At 40.0% G+C, this 21,216-nt stretch overlaps 1 protein-coding gene and 1 non-coding gene across 8 annotated transcripts in view; one reads left to right on the forward strand and one right to left on the reverse strand.

Moving 5' to 3' along the window:
• ACACA (acetyl-CoA carboxylase alpha) overlaps positions 1–21,216 on the reverse strand; it is a 276,125-nt gene that overhangs the window by 159,761 nt on the left and 95,148 nt on the right. For all 7 annotated transcript variants that reach the window (XM_043902905.1, XM_043902907.1, XM_043902908.1 and 4 more), the window contains 8 exons: positions 20,336–20,417; positions 19,237–19,335; positions 17,539–17,645; positions 14,050–14,160; positions 7,762–7,971; positions 2,536–2,706; positions 1,037–1,198; positions 510–673 (listed from right to left, as the gene is read on the reverse strand). In XM_043902905.1, the coding sequence (XP_043758840.1) occupies positions 510–673; positions 1,037–1,198; positions 2,536–2,706; positions 7,762–7,971; positions 14,050–14,160; positions 17,539–17,645; positions 19,237–19,335; positions 20,336–20,417 (1,106 nt within the window). The remainder of the gene's footprint in view (positions 1–509; positions 674–1,036; positions 1,199–2,535; positions 2,707–7,761; positions 7,972–14,049; positions 14,161–17,538; positions 17,646–19,236; positions 19,336–20,335; positions 20,418–21,216) is intronic.
• On the forward strand, positions 18,963–19,090 carry LOC122695941. Its single transcript, XR_006341668.1, has one exon. It is a non-coding gene; the product is annotated as a U6atac minor spliceosomal RNA (small nuclear RNA).

The following is a 21,216-nucleotide window of genomic DNA, read 5'->3' on the forward strand; positions in this document are numbered from 1 at the left end:
ATAGCACATTGAGGTCCCTCATATAAAGTGATGTGGACAGTTCCCTTAAGCCCTTTTCATGTAATAAGCAGCTTAACTTTATTATTTTAAATGACTATAGGACATTTATAGCTATACCTTTATTTTGATGACAAATAATGGATCTTATCCATGATATAAGATGTCAAGGTCTTAGTCAAAAATCTACTTCTGCCCCAAATAACAATACTATTTTTATAGAAAAATATGACATCTTTAGAGTAATCAATTTTATAAGTTGATCAAAAACACATGAAAACAAAAAGTTATTTGACAAGGCTCAGAGTAACAGACAGAGAAACATCTGCCAAACACTGCATAAATTTAATACAACATTAATGCAACTACAATTGAAGATATATTTCTTACAAGAAGATTATCCACATTACTGCTTCTATAGCAATACATGATTCCCTTTCTCATGCTCACACTTCACTGAAGATTACCACAGGTTTATTTTTTGAAATGCAACCACATGCTATTATACTCACGAAATTGCTTCCTCTCGGTTTTCTCCCCAGGAAAAGCAGTGACCAAACTGAGAATCAGCAAATTCATGAAGCCCGCCTGCAGCAGCAACACTGAAATAACCCCAAACATTCTTATTGCTGCGAAAATTCAGCTCTTGAACTGTTCCTGAGCTGGGCTTAAAACCCTGTTAGGGAGTGAAGAATAAGAGATGATATTATATTTATAAGAAAGAGAACGTTCATAAACTCATGGTCGGGTTCTATGTAACCACATAGACACATGAGTGGAAATGGCACAGGAAAACCATTCAGGCTTCCGGGCCAGTGTCCAGCGCTACAGACCCACTGAGGACTCGGCGGTGACACAGGCAGGACTCAATGACCAGGGCAACAGTGATCACTTACTTGTCTGCTCCCATGAAGCCTCTATAAATTCCCCTCTCCAGGGGAGGTCCCAAGGTACTTTAGATATGCCCTCAGATAGCATCTTAATATTAAAGTTCACAGTGGGGGAAAAAAAAGTGTAAACCTTTTAAGTGATGGGTTACCTCATCTGGATTTTCACTAGTGATACGAGCAGCAATAACATGGCCCCTCGGGCAAGGAACGTGAGCCGAATTTTCAAAATCAATGGGAGCATCGCCCCAGGGAGAAACCCCGTACATCATACGGATATCCTTGATTCTGTACAGAGGGATCCCCATGGCAATCTGAAAGGTAATAAAACACACGTCACTCATCTTTCACAGTTACTTCCCTTAAAACATGGAGGCTATCAGATGACGGAGAAGACTTTTCACTTGAGTAGCCACCACCTAAAACACTTTGTTTTTATTGTCTACATTCTACATCACTGAATAAGCAATTCTAAATTATTTGAAACAAAACACACAGAAGGTGTTAATTACTTCCCACTTTTTAAAAAGTCCCCAAATCCCTAATGCAATAGACATGAGATTCCCTCTAATCGTCATTTCTCCATCACCCTTATCTGTAAAATGTCTTTCAAAAATATGACATTTTTAATCAGAATGAAAATATCCAAGGGAAGAGTCAATGTCAGTGGCTCTCCAAGAAGTTCAGACAGCTAAAAAGTCCTAACTATGTCATAATTACCTCCAAATTATCCCCATAAATCAATGGAAAAGGTAGATTTATATACATAAATCTTCATTTACTGGGTTCCTTAATAGGGACCACTGGGGACCAAAAGGGGTTCCCATTGTGGACAAAGAATATGTATTTACAAATCAAATCAAACTTCATCATTAGCTATTACTGCTTCCCACAGCATCTGTTTCCTGGGCAGAATGGAGAAAATAATATTAACAGCGCTATTTTAAACATTATAAAAATAAATGTGTTGTGCCACACTCTTGCCAGGAAAAACCTCAGCCTCTGAAGTGGAATTACACTAGGAAAAAGGAGCTGCTATTTAGTCACTAAGTCATATCCAACTCTTTTGCGACCCCATGGACTGTAGCCCATCAGACTCCTCTGCCCCATGGGATTTCCCAGGCAAGAATACTGGAGTGGGTTGCCATTTCCTTCTCTAGGGGATCTTCCCGAACCAGAGATCAAACCCACCTCTCCTGCATTGGCAGGCGGATTCTTTACCACTAAGCCACCAGGGAAGTTCAAAAAAATGACCTGATGGACTGTAGCCCTCCAGGCTCCTCTGCCCCATAGGATTTTCCAGGCAAGAATACTGGAATGGGTTGCCATTTCCTTCTCCAGGGAAGAAAAAGGAGTAGAGGACAATTAAAAAGTAAGGTTTCCCAGAATTAAAACACCTGAGTACAGCATATCATTTGTAAAGAGTCTTGCAAAAATATGACATTTTATATCAGATGTGTCGGGCTAAAAAGTAATACTCCAGAATTGTTCCATACCAGGAAAACCCATCCACACATCCCAAGCCATTCAGCGTTAAGAGAGGAGCATCACACGAGACTTGGATAGGAGGCACTCTTCTCTTAACACAGGCTGGTTGAGCCAGTTTGGCGGGCATCTCTCATTCCAAACTTCTGAGAGCAGGGTGACTCACCTGGAGCTGCGCGGCAGGGAGGTTGACGTCGGCCACCATCTCTGTACAGGGGTGCTCCACCTGGAGCCGAGGGTTCAGTTCCAGAAAGTAGAAGCTGCCATCCTGGCTGTAGAGGTATTCCACAGTTCCCGCACTCACATAACCAACCATCCTGGCAAGTTTCACCGCACACTCAAAGAAAAAAGAGAAGCCAATCTAAGTACCTCACCTGGTCCAGCAGATGGCCCACTGCTCATCTGAAGCTTCTCCCTCTCAAAGAGCCAGTGTTTATAAGAACCATCAAAGGCTTGTGGCCATATGAGAATAAATTTCACCCTCTTTGATTATTACACAAGATTCCTACACATGGATGACAAATTCAGTTCAAAGTTGAGTGAAAACAGTGTTTTCCACTTGGGGTCACAGGTAATCCCACCTCATGCAGGCGAGATAAAGCACCATGGCAGAGTCTTCATTGTACCCTCTGTCCAGTATTTCCAGTATTCTTCCTAGAGACATGGGTGTCCAGACAGAGCCTAGATTTTCCACTCTGACAGCAAGTGACTAAGTTTTAACAAATGCAATGTCAGAATGGGTGAGTAAAGGGTAATCCCTGATTCATGTTTTGAAAAGGAATTGCTTACCCTCTATTCTCAGCTCTTTCCTTTCTACGGACTGGAATGTGGTCATGACAGTGCAAGCCTATTTCATCATGCAGGTGAGAACACACAAAGAGTGACAAAACCAAAGAGAAAGAACCTGAATCCCAAAATGGTCTGGTGGAGCAGAATGGTCCTAATCACCTCAGGTTACGAATGAAAAGGAAAAATAAATTTCTAACCTATTATGCGGTTGTATTTTTTAGATTTCGTTACTACAATAGCTTAACCTGTACCCTAATCAATACAGAAACTACTAAATTCAGGAAGGATGTTGCTGTTGAAAAAAACTAAAGTATGTGATACTGAGTTAAAAATAGGGTAGTAGTTCTCAAGGAAACAGATACTGCAAAATGGAAAACTGGTGGGCTCCTTGTGAGGCATAAGAAAACATTTGGAGGGACTTCCCTGGCAGTACAGTGGTTAAGACTCCACATGTCCACTGCAGAGGGCATGAGTTTGATCCCTGGTTGGAGAACTAAGATATCGCAAGCCACACAGCGAGGCAAACACACACACATTTGGTAAACTGTCTCCTAAAATAACTTGGAATGCAAACAAAATACCAACTAAGCCCTAGGAAAAATGGCTAGAAAAACTCAGAATGTGAAAAAACCAAAAGGCTTTGTACCCCTAAACCAAAGATGAGAATTTTGCCTTGAAGCAACACGCTGTCAAAGATGAGATCAAGGGCGGCTGCTGTAGTTTCAGCCGGCCTCAAGGTAGTCTTACTGAATGGAGGAGAGAAAAAGAGCTGAATACAGAAGGCAGTAAATAAAGAGGAAAAATTATGTCCAGAGAAACCTTGGGTATGATTACTCCTACCTGAAGCTGACTAGAAGCAAAGAGTCCAGAAACTTACTCAGTTGTGAAGGAATCATATTGCTAAACATACCAAAAACTTGGCTTTCCAAACCCATGACTGATAATCTCAGTAATCTTTTGTGGCCCGAATCCTGCACTAATAGGAAGTGAACTGGGAAAGTTCTGCTAAAGAAGGCATGATCACCAAAGCTCAACCACAGAGAGAGGTGAACAAGGAAGAACATCCTAGAGAACAAGGCCTTAAAGATGGGCAAAGAAGTTACTTTCAGAGAGCAGAACCAAGGGCAGTCAGAGGGCTCACTGAGGAATTACTCCACCGCATGACAGCAAATGACCACAATCCCTACCTACAAGAACGTGGTAACTGCTGTGGACTAGTGATTATTGTCTGTTTTTCATTCTTTTTTTTTCTAAACGGGAGGCATCCTGTTCCTACTCCGAACTATATATGGCAAAAGGAGGTGTCACAAGGTGATTTGCGATTACTGGTCCATAAAGAGCTACATGCACATATAACAGAGGAGTGCACACCATCCAGAGAGCCTGGACTTTGGGTTGAACACAGTTAACTGGATGGGACCTTGGGCTGTCTTCTACGGGGAAAGGCTAAGTAAGTTCTAAGAGTAAGAAAAAGGGTGTGAAAGGATAATGGGTAGCCAGAGGAGCAGACTGAGATACAGAGGTTAAACGCCTTCCAGTAACTTTTCTTTGCGTCATCCATTTAGCAATAGAATCTTCTGAATTTCAGCTGAGCAAAAGGCGGCTCAACTAGTAATTACAACCCCTAACATCCAATGCAGCTAGGTGTCATTGTGTAACTGAATTTCATCCGGTGAAAAGTGAGCAGAAGTAAGATGTGTGACTTCTAGATCTTATTTTTTTTAATTAATTTATTTATCTTAATTGAAGGATAATTACTTTACAACACTGTGATGGTTTTTGCCATACATCAGCATGAATTGACCACAGGTATACACGCTTGCCTTCCAAGTCCTCTCTTCCCCCTGCCAACATGCTACAAGTTGAACACGTTCTTGTAGGCCAGCTCAAATAATGAAGATGATGACACCTTAAAACAAGGGTTGGCAAACTTTCAATAAAAGCCAGATAATAATTATGTTCAGCTTTGTGGGCCATATAGTCTCTGTCGCAACGACTCAGTTTTGTCACTGCAGAGATAAAGCAGCCATAGATAATAGATAAATAAATTAGCAAGCTGTGTTACAATAAAATTTTCTTGACAAAACAGGTGACAGGCTGGATTTGGCCTGCTAGCTATAGTTTGCTGTTCTCTTCTAGGAAATGGCCTTCCCTGGTGGCTTAGTCAGTAAAGAATACGCCTACAATGCAGGAGACCTGGGTTTGATACCGGGGTTGGGAAGATACCCGGGAGAAGGAAATTGCAACACACTCCAGTATCCTTGTCTGGGAAATACCCTGGTCAGAGGAGCCTAGCGGGCTACAGTCCATGGGGTTGCAAGAGTTGGACACGATTGAGTGAATAAACCACCAAATGGCAAAGCAATAAACTAGGGTCCCTGGGACCAGCTCACCTCTGAACTATGATGAAAGAGAGAAACAGAATTTACACTTGCTTAAAAAGGCAGAGGAACCAGAGATCAAGTTGCCAACATCCGCCGGATCATCGAAAAAGCAAGAGAGTTCCAGAAAAACATCTACTTCTGCTTTATTGACTATGCCAAAGCCTTTGACTGTTTGGATCACAATAAACTGTGGAAAATTCTTAAAGAGATGGGAATACCAGGCCACCTGACCTGCCTCTTAAGAAACCTGTATGCAGGTCAGGAAGCAACAGTTAGAACTGGACATGGAACAACAGACTGGTTCCAAAGAGGAAAAGGAGTATGTCAAGGCTGTATATTGTCACCCTGCTTATTCAACTTATATGCAGAGTACATCATGAGAAACGCTGGGCTGGAAGAAGCACAAGCTGGAATCAAGATTACCGGGAAAAACATCAATAACCTCAGATATACAGACGACACCACCCTTATGGCAGAAAGCAAAGATGAACTAAAGAGCCTCTTGACAAAAGTGAAAGAGGAGAATGAAAAAGCTGGCTTAAAGATCAACATTCAGAAGACTAAGATCATGAAATCCGGTCCCATCACTTCATGGCAAATAGATGGGGAAACAGTGGAAACAGTGGCTGACTTCATTTTTCTGGGCTCCAGAATCACTGCAGATGGTGATTGCAGTCATGAAATTAAAAGACGCTTGCTCCTTGGAAGGAAAGTTATGAACAACATATACAGCATATTAAAAAGTAGAGACATTACTTTGACAACAAAGATCCATCTAGTCAAGGCTATGGTTTTTCCAGCAGTCACGTATGGATGTGAGAGTTGGACTATAAAGAAAGCTGAACGTCGAAGAATTGATGCTTTTGAACTGTGGTGTTGAAGAAGACTCTTTAGAGTCCCTTGGACTGCAAGGAGATCCAACCAGTCCATCCTAAAGGAGATCCAACCAGTCCATCCTAAAGGAGATCAGTCCTGGGTGTTCATTGGTAGGACTGAGGTTGAAGCTGAAACTCCAATACTTTTGGCCACCTGATGTGAAGAGCTGACTCACTTGCAAAGACCCTGATGCTGGGAAAGACTGAACGCAGGAGGAGAAGGGAAAGACAGAGGATGAGCTGGTTGGATGGCATCACCGACTCAATGGACATGAGTCTGGGAAAACTTCAGGAGTTGGTGATGGACAGGGAAGCCTGGTGGGCTGCGGTTCATGGGGTCGCAAAGAGTCGGACACAACTGAGCTGAACTGAAGTGTATTTTGGGGTTTTTATACTTGTTTTTTATCTTTGGCTACACTGAATGGCTTGCAGGATCTCTGTTTGCCAACCAGGGATTGAACCTGGCCACGGCAGTGAAAGCCCAGGACGCTAACTACTAAGCCACCAGGGAACTCCCTAAGCCATTGTATTTTGGAGGTCACTTTACTACAGTAGTTAAAGAATAATCTCAATAAACACATAAACACACACACGTAGAGATGAAATGTAAAAACACAGACAACCATATATTTAGCTTCTTGGGAATCCAGGAGAAAAAAAAAAGAGATGGAAAACGTATCTCCAATAAGAAGAAGATTGAGTTCCAAAAAAGACCATGTTCAGATTTCTAAACTATAGCTAATTCCAAGGGACCCTATAAAACTGCTGAGAGATTCTTTTTTTCATACAATAAAACAGAATATGTAAACTTGAAAGCTACTTAGAGGACCTTTTAAGAGATAACGGACTTGAATAAATCCATCTGTAGACGGAGGGATAATCAATTTAGAAAATGGAACTACCAGCTTAACAACCAGCTTATCACGCGCTTGTTAAAGAACCAAAGAATAAGACTAAAAATTCCAAAATATTTCTTTATCCCTTCTCAAATTGTACACTGAAATTTTTTGTCAAAAGCATTAACTAATTTAGAGTTTGCAGTGTTCACTGGCATCTCTACTAGAGGGAGAAAAGCAGAATTTTTATTTTTCCTCTAGGTAAAGGATACTTTTTAAAGTGTATTTTTAATTGGATGATAATTTCTTTACAATATTGTGTTGATTTCTGTCATACATCAACATGAATCGGCCAGAGATATACCTACGTCCTCTCCCTCTTGAAGGATACAATCTTATCAATTATCCAGAATAATTGCCTGATATTCCACTATTCTCAGATGGGCGTATGAATTAAATGAGCAGTTCTGTGCAAGAAAACAAAACTTAGAGCTTTTCACACACATACCTGTTCCATATGTTCAAATACTGCTGGAGTAGCAATAGCAGCAGGAGCTTCTTCAATAATCTTCTGATGCCGGCGCTGCACAGAGCAATCACGACCGAACAGAGAGATGGCGTTGCCATACTGATCCGCTAAGATCTGCACCTCCAGATGACGAGACTGTTTGGCTAGTCTCATCACAAAGATAGGAGATCCAGGAACTTCAGCTTGAACCTATATTAGACAATAAAATAGAACAAATTCTTAAGGGGTAAGTACTTTTCTATTTTGATAAGCTGCTTCCACTTCAACAGGCAAATAAATGCCTGGGAGTGTCAGGGACCCTGTTAGAAAAAAAAAAAAATATATATATATATATGTATATAGTTCATACTCTCATCTCGTCTTAAGGTACTGTATTCTCAATTATATAACTATTAACTGATAGATACATAAACACATGTTACAAGGGCAAAGGACAAAATATTATGAAAACATGCACACAAATTCCACAAAACGGCAAAGTATTACCATGAATTCCAAACAGCCAAATGTACAACTTGCTCCAGATGAAAAACTTTCCTGGTTCACATTACATAATATACAGTACTGTTGTAGTCAAAGAACTTTCATCTTCAGTTTTGAAGCGTATTGCCCTTAGATACAGAATTCTATACTAGCAATTATTTTCTTTTAGCACTTTAAAGATACCCCAATGTTTTCTGATTTCTACTGAGATGAGAGCTAACAATCTTACTGTCACTCCTTTGAAAGTAATCTGTTTTTTGCAGCTGGTTTAAGATTTTCTTTTTTTCTCTCTCTTTTTAGGGGAGTGAGGTGGCAGATTTACTCTGATAAGCTTAGATGTGGTTTTCTCTGCACTTATCCTTGCAGGGCTCATCGTGGTTTTTGAGTCTATGATTGGTATCTTTTCAGGAAATTCTGAGCCATTAGTTCACTAGTTCAGAAACATTCTTAGCCATTGTCTCTTCCCCAGTGGCTCAGCAGGTAAAGAATCCACCTGCAATGCCAAAGACATGGGTTTGATCCCTCTATTGGGAAGAGCCCTGGAGGAGGAAATAGCAACCCACTCCAGTGTTCTTGCCTGAAAAATCCCATGGCCGGAGGAGTGTGGCAGGCTACAGCCCAAAGGGTCAACAAAGAGTCGGACATGACTGAAGACAATCATGCTTCCGCTCGGGGATTTCTTCAAACACTGCCTCTGCTCCGTTTGCTCTCTCTCCCACTCTGAGACTCCAGGTATGTAATGCTAGATGATTTCACTGTCCTCCATGTGCCACATCTCTTATGCTCTGTTCTATTACGTAACAAGTCACCTCAAACTCAGTGGCTTGCTCAGGACACCAACCGTTTTCTTTGCTTGTGAAGCTGTGTTCATCCAGGCAGTTCTGGCTGTGCCTGTGGCCACTCAGTCTGCATATCATCATTTGGTGACTTGAGTAGGGCTGAATGGTCTCATTCAAATGCCTGACGGTTTGTGTCAGCTGTTGGCTGCTGGGTCTATGGAGCCTCAACTGGAACAGCTCATCTCTACTGCATGGGACCTCTCGCCCTCCAGTAGGCTAAACCAGGACTTCTTCAATGCAGCGCTCTAAGAAGTGGGTGAAGACAGAAACTGCAAGGCTTCACAAGCACTAGCCTCCAGAACTTACACAATACCACTTTGGCCACATTCTAATGGTCTAAGCAAGCCACAAGGCCAGCTAAGATTCAGTTCAGTTTAGTTCAGTCGCTCAGTTGTGACCGACTCTTTGTGACCCCACGACTGCAGCACACCAGGCTTCCCTGTCCACAACCAACTCCCGGAGCTTACTCAAACTCATGTCCATTGAGTCGGTGATGCCATCCAACCATTTCATCCTCTGTCATCCCCTTCTCCTCCTGCCTTCAATCCTTCCCAGCATTAGGGTCTTCTCAAATGAGTCAGTTCTTCACATCAGGTGGCCAAAGTATTGGAGTTTCAGCTTCAGCATCAGTCCTTCCAATGAATATTCAGGGTTGACTTCCTTTAGGATTGACTGGTTGGATCTCCTTGCAGTCCAAGGGACTCTCCAACACCACAGTTCAAAAGCATCAATTCTTCAGCGCTCCGCTTTCTTTATATTCCAACTCTCACATCCATACATGACTACTGGAAAAACCATAGCTTTGACTAGACAAACCTTTGTTGGCAAAGTCATATCTCTGCTTTTGGGGTGGGAAAAGAGATGCCATCTCTTAATGGGAGAAAAGCCAAAGTCACACTGCCAAGGGATATACATACAAGGATGGGAAGAGTTATCACAGCCATCTCTGCAAACAAGCTACTATGGTCTGCCCTCTGGCCACAGTAATTCACATACCTCCCACATGCAAAACAGACTCACCCCCTCCCAAGACCCCCAAAGTCATCCAATCATGGCATCAGGCCCGAGGTCCATTTTCCATGAGTCATGAGTCATGTCCACAAGCAAAAGAGACTTCTTGGGTGCAGCTCCTCCTATTAGTGCAAAGATCTGGGAACTAAAAAGACAAATTATCTTTTCCCAACACTTCCAACATTTAATGATGAGATGGGGATAAAAAAATACTCCAGTTCAAAGAAGAAACAATAGGAGGTACATTAATAGTCACTGGTCCACAATAATTCTGAAGTCCAGATGGGTAGATGTCGTCAGGTTTCCTTACTCCACAGGCATGGAGCTTGTTTTGCTTGTCTCTGTGGTCCAATTCTGATCCCTGGGAGTGGCTTTCTAAACCATGGCTCCCCTCTGTTCTTAGCAGCCCACCGGGGCCCTGTAAAATCTCCCTTACTACAAGAAACGACTAATGCTTACAACTGAACAACTTTCCCAGTCTGCTTCCTATTCATAGAAAATTGAAAGTTCTGAGGCCTCTTTAAAGTTTGAACTGTCTCTGTTCCTTGCAGTCCCTTTGGTACATTCGTCAGTGTAAGTATCTTGAAAAATTTATGAGTTTCCTATGAATCATATTGAAAATTCACTTCTTGCCCCAAAAACATATCCATAACTTTTCTGCACAGACCTCTCTATACCTCGGGCATGTCAGGCTGCTGTGGGACAACATCTTTAAAATTCTTAGAAGCCCTTTTTTTTCCTAGCTCTTAAATTATTTCTGAGGTCTTAAAGGATCTCCCAGGCACTCTGGATTTGGCCTCTACTCTGAAGTCATTTTTTACTTTGAAAATTTTTTGCCAGTCAGAGAGATCGGTAATGAGAAACAGTTCTATTTTTAAACTCAACAGGTTTGGAACACCTTTTTGAGTTCACCTCTTTTTTATAGTTAAAAAGAAATCATAAGCATCAAACAGATACTTTTAGCACTTTATCTAAACAGATCTCTTTAAGTAGATCTACAAGTTCAATACAGTCTCTACTTTCCAATACAGTCTCAGGTAACTGTTTCATCATTACAGAACATGGGTGACCTTTCCCCTCATTTCCGTTCCATCCTGCACTAAAAGTTTGTTTATCATTCTTCTAGGCTTCATTACCAAGCTCCTTACCATCTTTTCCAGCCTTCACATATGAGCCAGTCTCAAAGCAAATGCCACATAGTTTACTTTTTTTGCCAGGGCAGCATTACACCATTAGGTTTCAGTTTCTAGGTCAGCTATCCATTGACGCCTATCAAACCACCAAAATTTCAGTGACTTAGGGCACTAACCATTTTGCTTGCTTACAGCAATTTGAGCTGGGCTCAGTTGGGCAGTTCCTCTGCTGATCTTGACTTGGAGCCACTCAGGGAGTTAGCCACCTAGCAACTTAACTAGGCTTGGATGGTTTAATATGAACTCATGTACATGTCTCCAAGGTGTAGATGAAACTGTCAGGTCTAGGAAGCCTCAGATGAGACAATTCATCTCTGCTTTCTGTGGCCTCTCTTTTTCCAGAAGCCTAGACTATGCTCTTCACAAGCGAGCCTGGAGGCTCATTCCAAAAGGCCAAGGGCAGAAACCAGAAACCTCTTGCAGCTTTGGTTTTGAAACTAGTCACCATTTCTACTGTATTCTATTGGTCAACAGAAGTCACAAGGTCAACCAAAATTCAAAGGGTGGAAGGAATAAAAGTCACTATTTCTTTATGGGAAGAAGGCGAAATCATACTATAAAGGAAGTGTATATAGGGATGAGAAGAGTTATCATGGACATCTTTGCAAATAATCTCACAAGCTCTTTTCTGTATTTTTCATCCTTTTTGTCTCTTCATGCTTCAGTCTGAGCTTTCTTCTGACTTGTCTTCCAGTTACTAATTCTTTCTTCAATTGCATCTAAGATGCCATTAAACCCCTCTATTGAATTAATTTTCAGTTCAGTTCAGTTGCTCAGATCTGTCCAACTCTTTGCGACCCCACGGACTGTAGCACACCAGGCTTCCCTGTCCATCACCAACTCCCGAAGCCTACTCAAACTCATGTCTGTTAAGCTGGTGATGCCATCCAACCATCTCATCTTCTGTCACCCCCATCTCCTCCTGCCCTCAATCTTTCCTAGCATCAGGGTCTTTTCTAATGAGTCAGTTCTTTGCATCAGGTGGCCAAAGTATTGCAGCTTCAGCATCAATCCTTCCAATGAATACTCGGGACTGATTTCCTTTAGGATTGACTGGTTTGATCTTCTTACTGTCCAAGGGATTCTACAGAGTCTTTTCCAACACCACAGTTCAAAAGCATCAATTCTTCAGCACTCAGCTTTCTTTATGGTCCAAATCTCACATCTATATATATGACTACTGGAAAAAACATAGCTTTGACCAGACGGACCTTTGTCAGTAAAGTAATGTCTCTGCTTTTTAATATGCTGTCTAGGTTGGTCATAGCTTTTCTTCCAAGGAGCAAGCGTCTTTTAATTTCATGACTGCAATCACCATCTGCAGTGATTTTGGAGCCCAAGAAAATAAAACCTGTCACTGTTTCCACTGTTTCCCCATCTATTTGCCATAAAGTGACGGGACCAGATGCCATGATCTTAGTTTTTTGAATGTGGAGTTTTTTTTTTTTTTTTGCCTCACGTTGGTTTCTTTTATTCATCTGAATTGTTGCATGAAACTGTAGACTGTTCACCCTCATTGCTGTATGGATTTCTATGAAGTGATAAAATCACAGATTACTTATCCATTGTGCCAATGATGGGCTTTTAGCTAGTTTCTAGCTTGGGTTTATTATAGGTGGTGCTATGTGGACATTCTTGTACATGTTTTCCGAGGAATATTTGTACACATTTCTGTTACCTCTAAGAGTCCAATTTCTGGGTTACAAGGTTAGCATGTGTTCAGCTTTAGCACAGTGGTTCTCAAAATTTCACATGAATCAGATCACCCGGAGGGCTTGTTCAACCACAGATCCCTGGGACTGACCTGAGGTTTCTGATTCAGTAGGTCTGGGGTGAGACCTGAGAATTTGTACTTCTGAAGAATGTGGAGTTTTAAGCCAGCTTTTTCACTCACTCTTTCACCTTCAAGAGGCTCTTTATGCCTTTCACTTTTTGCCATAAGGGTGGTGTCATCTGCATATCTGAGGTTGATATTTCTCCCTGCAATCTTGATTCCAGCTTGTGCCTCATCCAACCCAGCATTTCACAAGATGCCTCTGAGGAGGCAGGTGAGGTGGTCTGGTATTCCCATCTCTTGAAGAATTTTCCAGTTTGTTGTGATCCACACAGTCAAAGGCTTTGGTACAGTCAATGAAGCAAAAGTAGATGTTTTTCTGGAACTCTCTTGCTTTTTCTATGATCCAGTGGATGTTGGCAATTTGATTTCTGGTTCCTCTGCCTTCTCTAAATCCAGCTTGAACATCTGGAAGTTCTCAGTTTATGTACTGTTGAAACCTAGCTTGGAGAATTTTTAGCATTACTTAATTTCAGAGAGCCTGAGTGAGGCCAAGCCAAGAGCATCCAGATCAGGAATTAACCATCCCACATACTTTATCTAAAATGTCAGCACAAGCAGGGCAAAAAAAATTAGGAAGGTACTGAGTCTTCCTTGTTACTCGGAAGGCCTATGAGCCACACAAATCATATAGGGAAGAGCTATCTGAGAAACTGAGCAGTTTTATATAAGAGAGAATAATTACTGCTTGAATTAGCTAAATGAATAAAACCTTAGACTGAATTGGACATTTCACTGATATTTTTTCCCCCTGCTACTAAGTAGGTAGAGGCTAAAGGGAATGATTCGATTAGTTACAGACAAAAAGTTTAAATATTTTCTAGACATCCAAATTATAGTGTGAATTAAATCACATATCTCTGATATACATATTTGTTCAAATAAAGAACGACAACTTGTACTCCACCTGTCTGAAGAGGTTAGGGAAATCATCTGCATTGTTGACTTTTCTGATTCCCTTCCCTCCTCCTCCTTCTGAGGCCTTGATCATTACTGGATATCCAACTTCCTCCGCTGCCTTCAAGAAGAAAGAAATAAATTGAAGTGAGAATGGTATTAGTAGAGAAGGAGAAAACTGGCATTTTCTCCCTTTAAAAAAATGCTGTCATCTGATAGGTCTATTAATATATACAGTAAAAAAAAATAGAAAGATCCTGAAGAAATGGTATTAGATGAGAAAAAAAGTACCAGAATAGTATTTGTAGTACTGGGTTGATCCAAAAGAAACTGTGTTTGTCTTTTTTAAAAAAATACTTCTTCATTTATTCAGCAGCGATGGGTCTCAGATGTGGCCCATGGGGTCTGTCTCTGTGGCCCACGGACTCTCTGGCTGTGGTGTGCGGGCTTAGTTACTCCCGAGCTGTGGTGTGCGGGGTCAGCTGCTCTGTGGCACGTGGGCCCTTAGTTCCTGACCAGGGATCAAAACGAAGTCCCCTGCATTGCAAGGCAGATTCTTAACCACCGGACCGCCAGAAAAGTCCCAAAAGAAACTGTATTTTTTGGTAGGTAAAAAATGGTTCTATATTGGCAATTTTGTATTGTTCAATCTAAAATAATCCCATATAGGTCAAAAACAAAGTAAAAAATATACATATACATGTGTGTATATATATATATAAAATTATGTATACATTCATACACTTATATATGTAAGTACAAAAAACAAGTCTAGACTATCCGTCACTGGTGATTTATACAGGGAAGATGAGTAGATATAAATTTTTGCTTTTTACTGTATATATTACTGTATTGTTAGAATTTCTTATAATATGCAAGAATTTGTACATTACCCATAATTTTTATTTTATTTCTTAAAAATTTACTAAAGTGTACATTTTCTTTGTTCCATAACTTTTATTTTTAAAAAAGACAAAAAAACCACAGGCAGTTCACTTAATATAAGCTGACCACCTCAGCACAGCTTCTGATCTTCTGACAACAGAGAAGACTCAACAAATCAGGATTCTCACATATCGAGAAATTTTTTCTCACTCGACTTTTTATAAAAGATAAAAATAATAAGATACCAAAACATTAATAGTCAGAAAACTAATTTTAAACAAATGCTCTAAATGTGCTTGTCATATTTACAGTATTTTATAAGATGATGATCCCAAAACTTTTTAAATATTTAATTATATACCCATTAAGTAAGGAGCCAATTAAGTCAAGATATACGTATTTATTAAGACTGCTATGCTATTATTAAAAGGTCTGAGGTAGCCTTTACATGTAATAATATGGAAGATATCCATATTGTAGCTAAGGCAAAAAGCAGATTGGAGAAAAGTTAACCATAAGTTAAAATAACTGAGTCATTCCTTTGTTGAAACATTCTAGTCCTTTACAGTTTACATTATAAAAACATCTAAAAAATGTGTCACCAGAAAAAGACCATTTCAAATTTTAATTTTTGTCAGTAGTTCTAGGGATGAAAATCCTTCAGTCATAGTCCCATTTCTTCTAAATTCTCTTAACTTCTATGCTTACAAGCAAAATCAGCATGAACTCAGTTACTGGGTGATAAATGATTGAAGAAGCAGGCACAAATGTGGGAAAGACTGAAAAAGAGGATAGCCCACATGATATAAGAACAAGGCAGGCCTTTAAAATACATACCTAAGTTCTAGACACAGGTCATCCATTTAAAGTATCTTAGAAAAATTTTACTGTCATGAGGAAAATTCTTATATATAGGAAGAAGAACTCTTGGATTATAAAAATAATACATACAGTAAGACTGTAATTTTATAATTATCATAATAGTTATGGGAATCTATTAATAAAGACTGTCATTAAATGAATCTATGAACCAAAAAAGCCTGGCAAAAATTTTATGTTTATAATTATAACCAGGAAAAAAAGGAATTTTAACTGATAAGCAATATAGTTAATACCCTACAAAGGGTTTCTACTCTTTTGCAAATTATAGCAAATAGAATACACAGCAGCAATTCAATTAGAAATATTAATTCTTTCTTTTAAGGAGGTTACAGGATGCTTAACTTGAAATGCAAGCAACAGAGCAAAATCAGTTGAACATTCAGTGTTCCTCTTGGATTTATTACAGATGAGTCAAACATGAGGAGCGTGCTTTTCTAAAATATAGCTCTTTGATCATCTCCCTGGTGGCATAACTGACTCTTCCAACTAGGTAAAAAGTGAAAGGAGAAATAACTGGAGGGGACTGTGAAGGAAAGAAAAAATAATGTTGAAGAAAAGATCTCTTTTTGCTTCGGTGCATGTTTCTACATGGACAGACAATAATTAGAACAGTTTCAGCCTCTATCAGCTCCCTCCCTCACTCCTCTCCAAAGGAAAAAGAATGAACCTCTGATCTGTCAGTTCAGAAGGAGAAGCTGAGCGTGTATAGCGCAGCCTTTTCCCCTTTGAGATCAGCCCACTACACAGAACACATGTTCTTTCTCAGCTCTCAGTCATACAATAAACCCGATGGCAAAAGCCGTCTCTGTGATTACTCACACTGCCAGTAACCAGCGAGCGAGCCTGCTTAACTGACGTTCACTTTACGAATCTGACTGTCGCTGCACAGCTAAGACATCTTCATCACCATCTCTGTTCATATTAAAGCTGACATTTTGATCTGTCTGCCAGAGTTCTTGGTTCTGAACTCAAGCGGGGCAAAAAGTGGTTTGCCCCTAACTCCACCACCCCCCTACACACACACACACACACACACACACACACACACGGTGAGGAAAGAATCAGGACCTCCTTAAAGTTGTGATTTAACCACCTAAGAAGTGTTCACACACACACACACACACACACACACACACGGTGGAGAAAGAATCAGGACCTCCTTAAAGTTGTGATTTAACCACCTAAGAAGTGTTCTGTCCAGGTGAGTGGCGCGCGCGCGCGCACACACACACACACACACACACACACACACACACGGTGGAGAAAGAATCAGGACCTCCTTAAAGTTGTGATTTAACCACCTAAGAAGTGTTCTGTCCAGGTGAGTGGCTTGCTTCAAGGCAAATTTAAATTGTTTTTGTGAAACGTAGGTCACTTCCTCATTCTATTACATAAACTACATCTCCTGGTCTTATAACCCTAACACTATCATGGGTATACATCATAAACCACACACACACACATGGTGGAGAAAGAATCAGGACCTCCTTAAAGTTGTGATTTAACCACCTAAGAAGTGTTCTGTCCAGGTGAGTGGCTTGCTTCAAAGCAAATTTAAATTGTTTTTGTGAAACGTAGGTCACTTCCTCATTCTATTACATAAACTACATCTCCTGGTCTTATAACCCTAACACTATCATGGGTATACATCATAAACCAGGCTCCAAATCCCCATATTTGGGACTATAATTGGTCTGTTGAAAATGATCACGCCCCAGAGTTAGTAACCTACCTTCAGCCCATCATCCACATCCTTCACATAACCTTTTTCATATAGTTCCTGAGGAACGTTTAAAATTCGTTTTGAAAAATCATTTTCGTGCCAGTCCACACAAAGACCTACAATAGATAACAGTGACTTAAAAGCGGCTACAAGACTTTCTGTTCTTGTCGATTTTCTTCTTTATACCTTCTTTAAAATGTTTTCATATTTATTCAAACTTGAGGGTAGATATGAGAAAGAAGAATACCATAAAACCCTGATCAGTCCTTGGAGTTAGCAGGATTTACCTAATATCAAGATCTGGCCACTTGGGTTCTGATGCTGGAAAAAGTCAAGAGAGATAATAGGCAGCAACTTAAAAAAAAAAAAAAAAAAAAAGGACCTGCATACAAGACAAACAAAAAAAGCAGGCCAGACTTCTCACAGAAACTCAGCAAGCAAAGTATCTTCGATTTGTGTGTTCAGGCCTGCTCCAGGGCCAGAGGTCTGAGAAATAATTCAATCTTTATGAGCCCTTGGAAATGGAAATGGCGGTTTTATTGGCCTCAGCAGAGTCACAACTCCAAGCTTCCTGACTGTCCCTGTACTCAGCCACAAGGGGAATCGTACAGCCTCTCCATTCAAACTAGAACAAACTCAACCTTTTATTTTAAACTGTTTGACCCAGCAGGTCTGCAAAGGATATTGCAATCCCCCTGGAGAGCCAGAGTAACAAGAGTTCAAATCTGTTCAGACTCAAGACAACAGTAGTTCCCATCTGTAAGAGGTTTTAGTGTGTGTCTGCTCCCTATGCTTGAGGACCGAGAAACAGAAGTTCATAATACTGTCAGCTCTAGTAATCCACATGGCACTCTTTAAGGGATCTGTCAAGAATAAATCATTTTTAGAAAAAATTCAGGCTTCTGCATGCTTGGAAGAAAGGTTGATTATTGACCTCAGTTTTCAGGGCAAATGAGTGGTTGAATGGTATTAAATAGGCAAAAAAACTGTCAACAGATTATGGGCTCACATTAAGAAAATACTGGCCAAAAAGAACACATACATGGATCCATATAACTGAATCACTTTGTTGTACACCTGAAACTAACACAACATTGTTAATCAACTATATGCCAATATAAAAATTTTCAAAATATAAAGACTGAATAAACAAAAAGAAAGAAAGAAAATACTCGCAGGCAAATATCTTAGTAAGTGGGTTTTGGCTTTTTCTTAGTGATTTCAGTCATCTCCCAGGCAGGTTCAAAGGCCTATTCCACCTAAGAAGACCATCTCTGAGGAAGATCCTAGACTAGGAAGATCTATCCTAGCATAGATCTGAATCCACAGAACCAGATGAGTTTTCTCAGAGTTTTTCCAAATTAAGTCCCAAGATCATTTACATTACTGTTTAGCATCTCTGTACAAAATTTACATTCTTAAGACATGATAGAATGTTGTATGAAAGGAGAGAAGGTTAGCACTCCCCTTGACAAAGATGGAAGAGGCTCTCGGGCCTGACAACACGCATATGCTTATGACATGATAGAATCACAGATACAGCAATTAAGCCAGGAGATACAAGCTACCAATCAATCAACTTGAATTCTATTTCTTGTCAAATATTTAATACATTTTAAAGCAGGCTTAAGCCCCCAGCCACAGTCCCAAATATCCTACTGAGCTTTTCTGCACTTTAAGATACAAACAAGAAATAAAATTTCTTACCACTGCCACTCCATGGAAGAGTTGGGATACCAGCAGTTTGAGCCACTATGGAAGATGCAATCTTATCCCCCAAAGCCCACATGGCTTGGCTTGGAGGACCTAAAAATAAAACAAGAAAAGAATCCTGACTGTAACATTTTGGCCTCATTTCTTTCCCAAGTATTTTGTCTTTCGTATAATTATTTTTGTATTTGTCTTGTATCCCCCACATCGCATATCATCCATATCAGAAACTTGATTACACGGACTGCTATGTTTTGGCTCATCTTTGTATGAGCCAAACAGCCTTTGTATGAGCCTTTACAGAACCTAATGTAGCAAATTTTTACACACAGAGAGAATTCAATATATGTAAATATATGCTGAATTAAATCACTGACAAATCATCCTTCATGATCCAACTCTACCAGATTAACAAAGTCTTCTCTTTTTTTAATGATTATCCTGAAATAAGGACAATAAAGTTTTGGGGTTCAAGTCTAAATTAGTATACTCTCCTTGGACTTAGGGAAACCCAAAAGGAAGATTTATCATTAATAGGTTTTACAAAGCATAATCATCATTGAGACAAAGACAGAAACACTTACCGCCATATAACCTTGATTTTTCTCTCTCTATAGGAGAGCAGAGAAGTCAGAAGAAATAACCCTCACTTACAGGAATATAACCTATATGCTTAAATGTGAAGGTACTGATTCATATTTAAGGGCACACTGCCAGGGTATCCTAAGTATTCAATCATCTTTTCTACATAAAAATAGGTCCTTTCTCCACATGTTTTCTTAAGGTTAATGACAAAGTTTTTAAAGGCCAGTGTTCTGGATAGCAGAGCCTCCTCCATATCTCATAGAAAAGAACCCAGGGACAGAAAACACAATCAAGATACAAAATGTAAGAAGTGATAATGGTAGGAGAAAAAGAAAATGAAGAAGGTTACTCTCAGAGTTACCGACTGATGAAAAATAAAAGCCCAGTACGTGATGAAAAATAAAAGCCTAGTACATGTTAAACAGAAGAAAAGCAAAATAGAGAGGGGAAATATGGACCAAAATGACAGAGAGAAACAGAAAAACAGGAACAGTATGTCAGAAAGGCTTACCCATGAAGGCAATGCCATTTTTCAAAAGAAGTTCTGGGAGCTTGGGATTCTCAGAAGCATGACCCCAGCCGGCCCAAACTGCCTACAAGGGAACACAATATGATTCATTCTTAAAATTCACAGTAAAAAGAACACGATTCAACTGTATTCCTTTCTAACCAAGACTGGCCGTACTTCATGAGGTACAATAGTGCCACAGCAGCCTAATGCTTAATTCAGCTTTTATGCCTGATTCTTGGCCAACTTTTTACAGAACAACAATAAGCAGTCGACTGTGGTAAAACCTCTGAAGATATAAAAAACAAGTTGAAACTGATGTTAAGATCCAGCTGGTACTGTTAATCTTCAGGAAAGTCAGTTCACAGCCTTTCAACTACACTACAGAGCCTCTTCTAGAAATGCTGGTTTTCTTTTGTAGATTGCATTACTTTGGCCACCCAACTCCACCGTATCTAGTGGTTATAATGCCATACAAATCTCAAGTTTTTTTCCTTTTTGGGCTTTAAGACACTTACCCTAAACTCTCTATAACAATGTGAAAGAGAATTAAAAAACCTCCTTCTACACTACCGTATTCTGGACTAAGAGTATTTCATTGGAAATTGGTAACCTTCACTTACTGGGAGGTTTGAAGGTGAAATGGATAGAATAATCTCTGAAAGACCCTTATAAACCTCTTGTTTAGATTATGTTTACTTTATGGTGACTCATTCCACTCTTCTCATCTTTCTTTTCCCTCTCTGTATATCCCATATAAAGGCTCTTATCAAGGTTCAGAAAAGGTGCTTTATATAAAATTAAAATTTCTTCACTGGCTATCCCCTTGCGCCTAATTGTAAAATGGTTGAATTTGGCACAAGGAACACTTCTCAATAATCTAT

This window comes from Cervus elaphus, chromosome 5 (assembly GCF_910594005.1).
Source record: "Cervus elaphus chromosome 5, mCerEla1.1, whole genome shotgun sequence".
NCBI classification, from domain to species: Eukaryota; Metazoa; Chordata; class Mammalia; order Artiodactyla; family Cervidae; genus Cervus; species Cervus elaphus.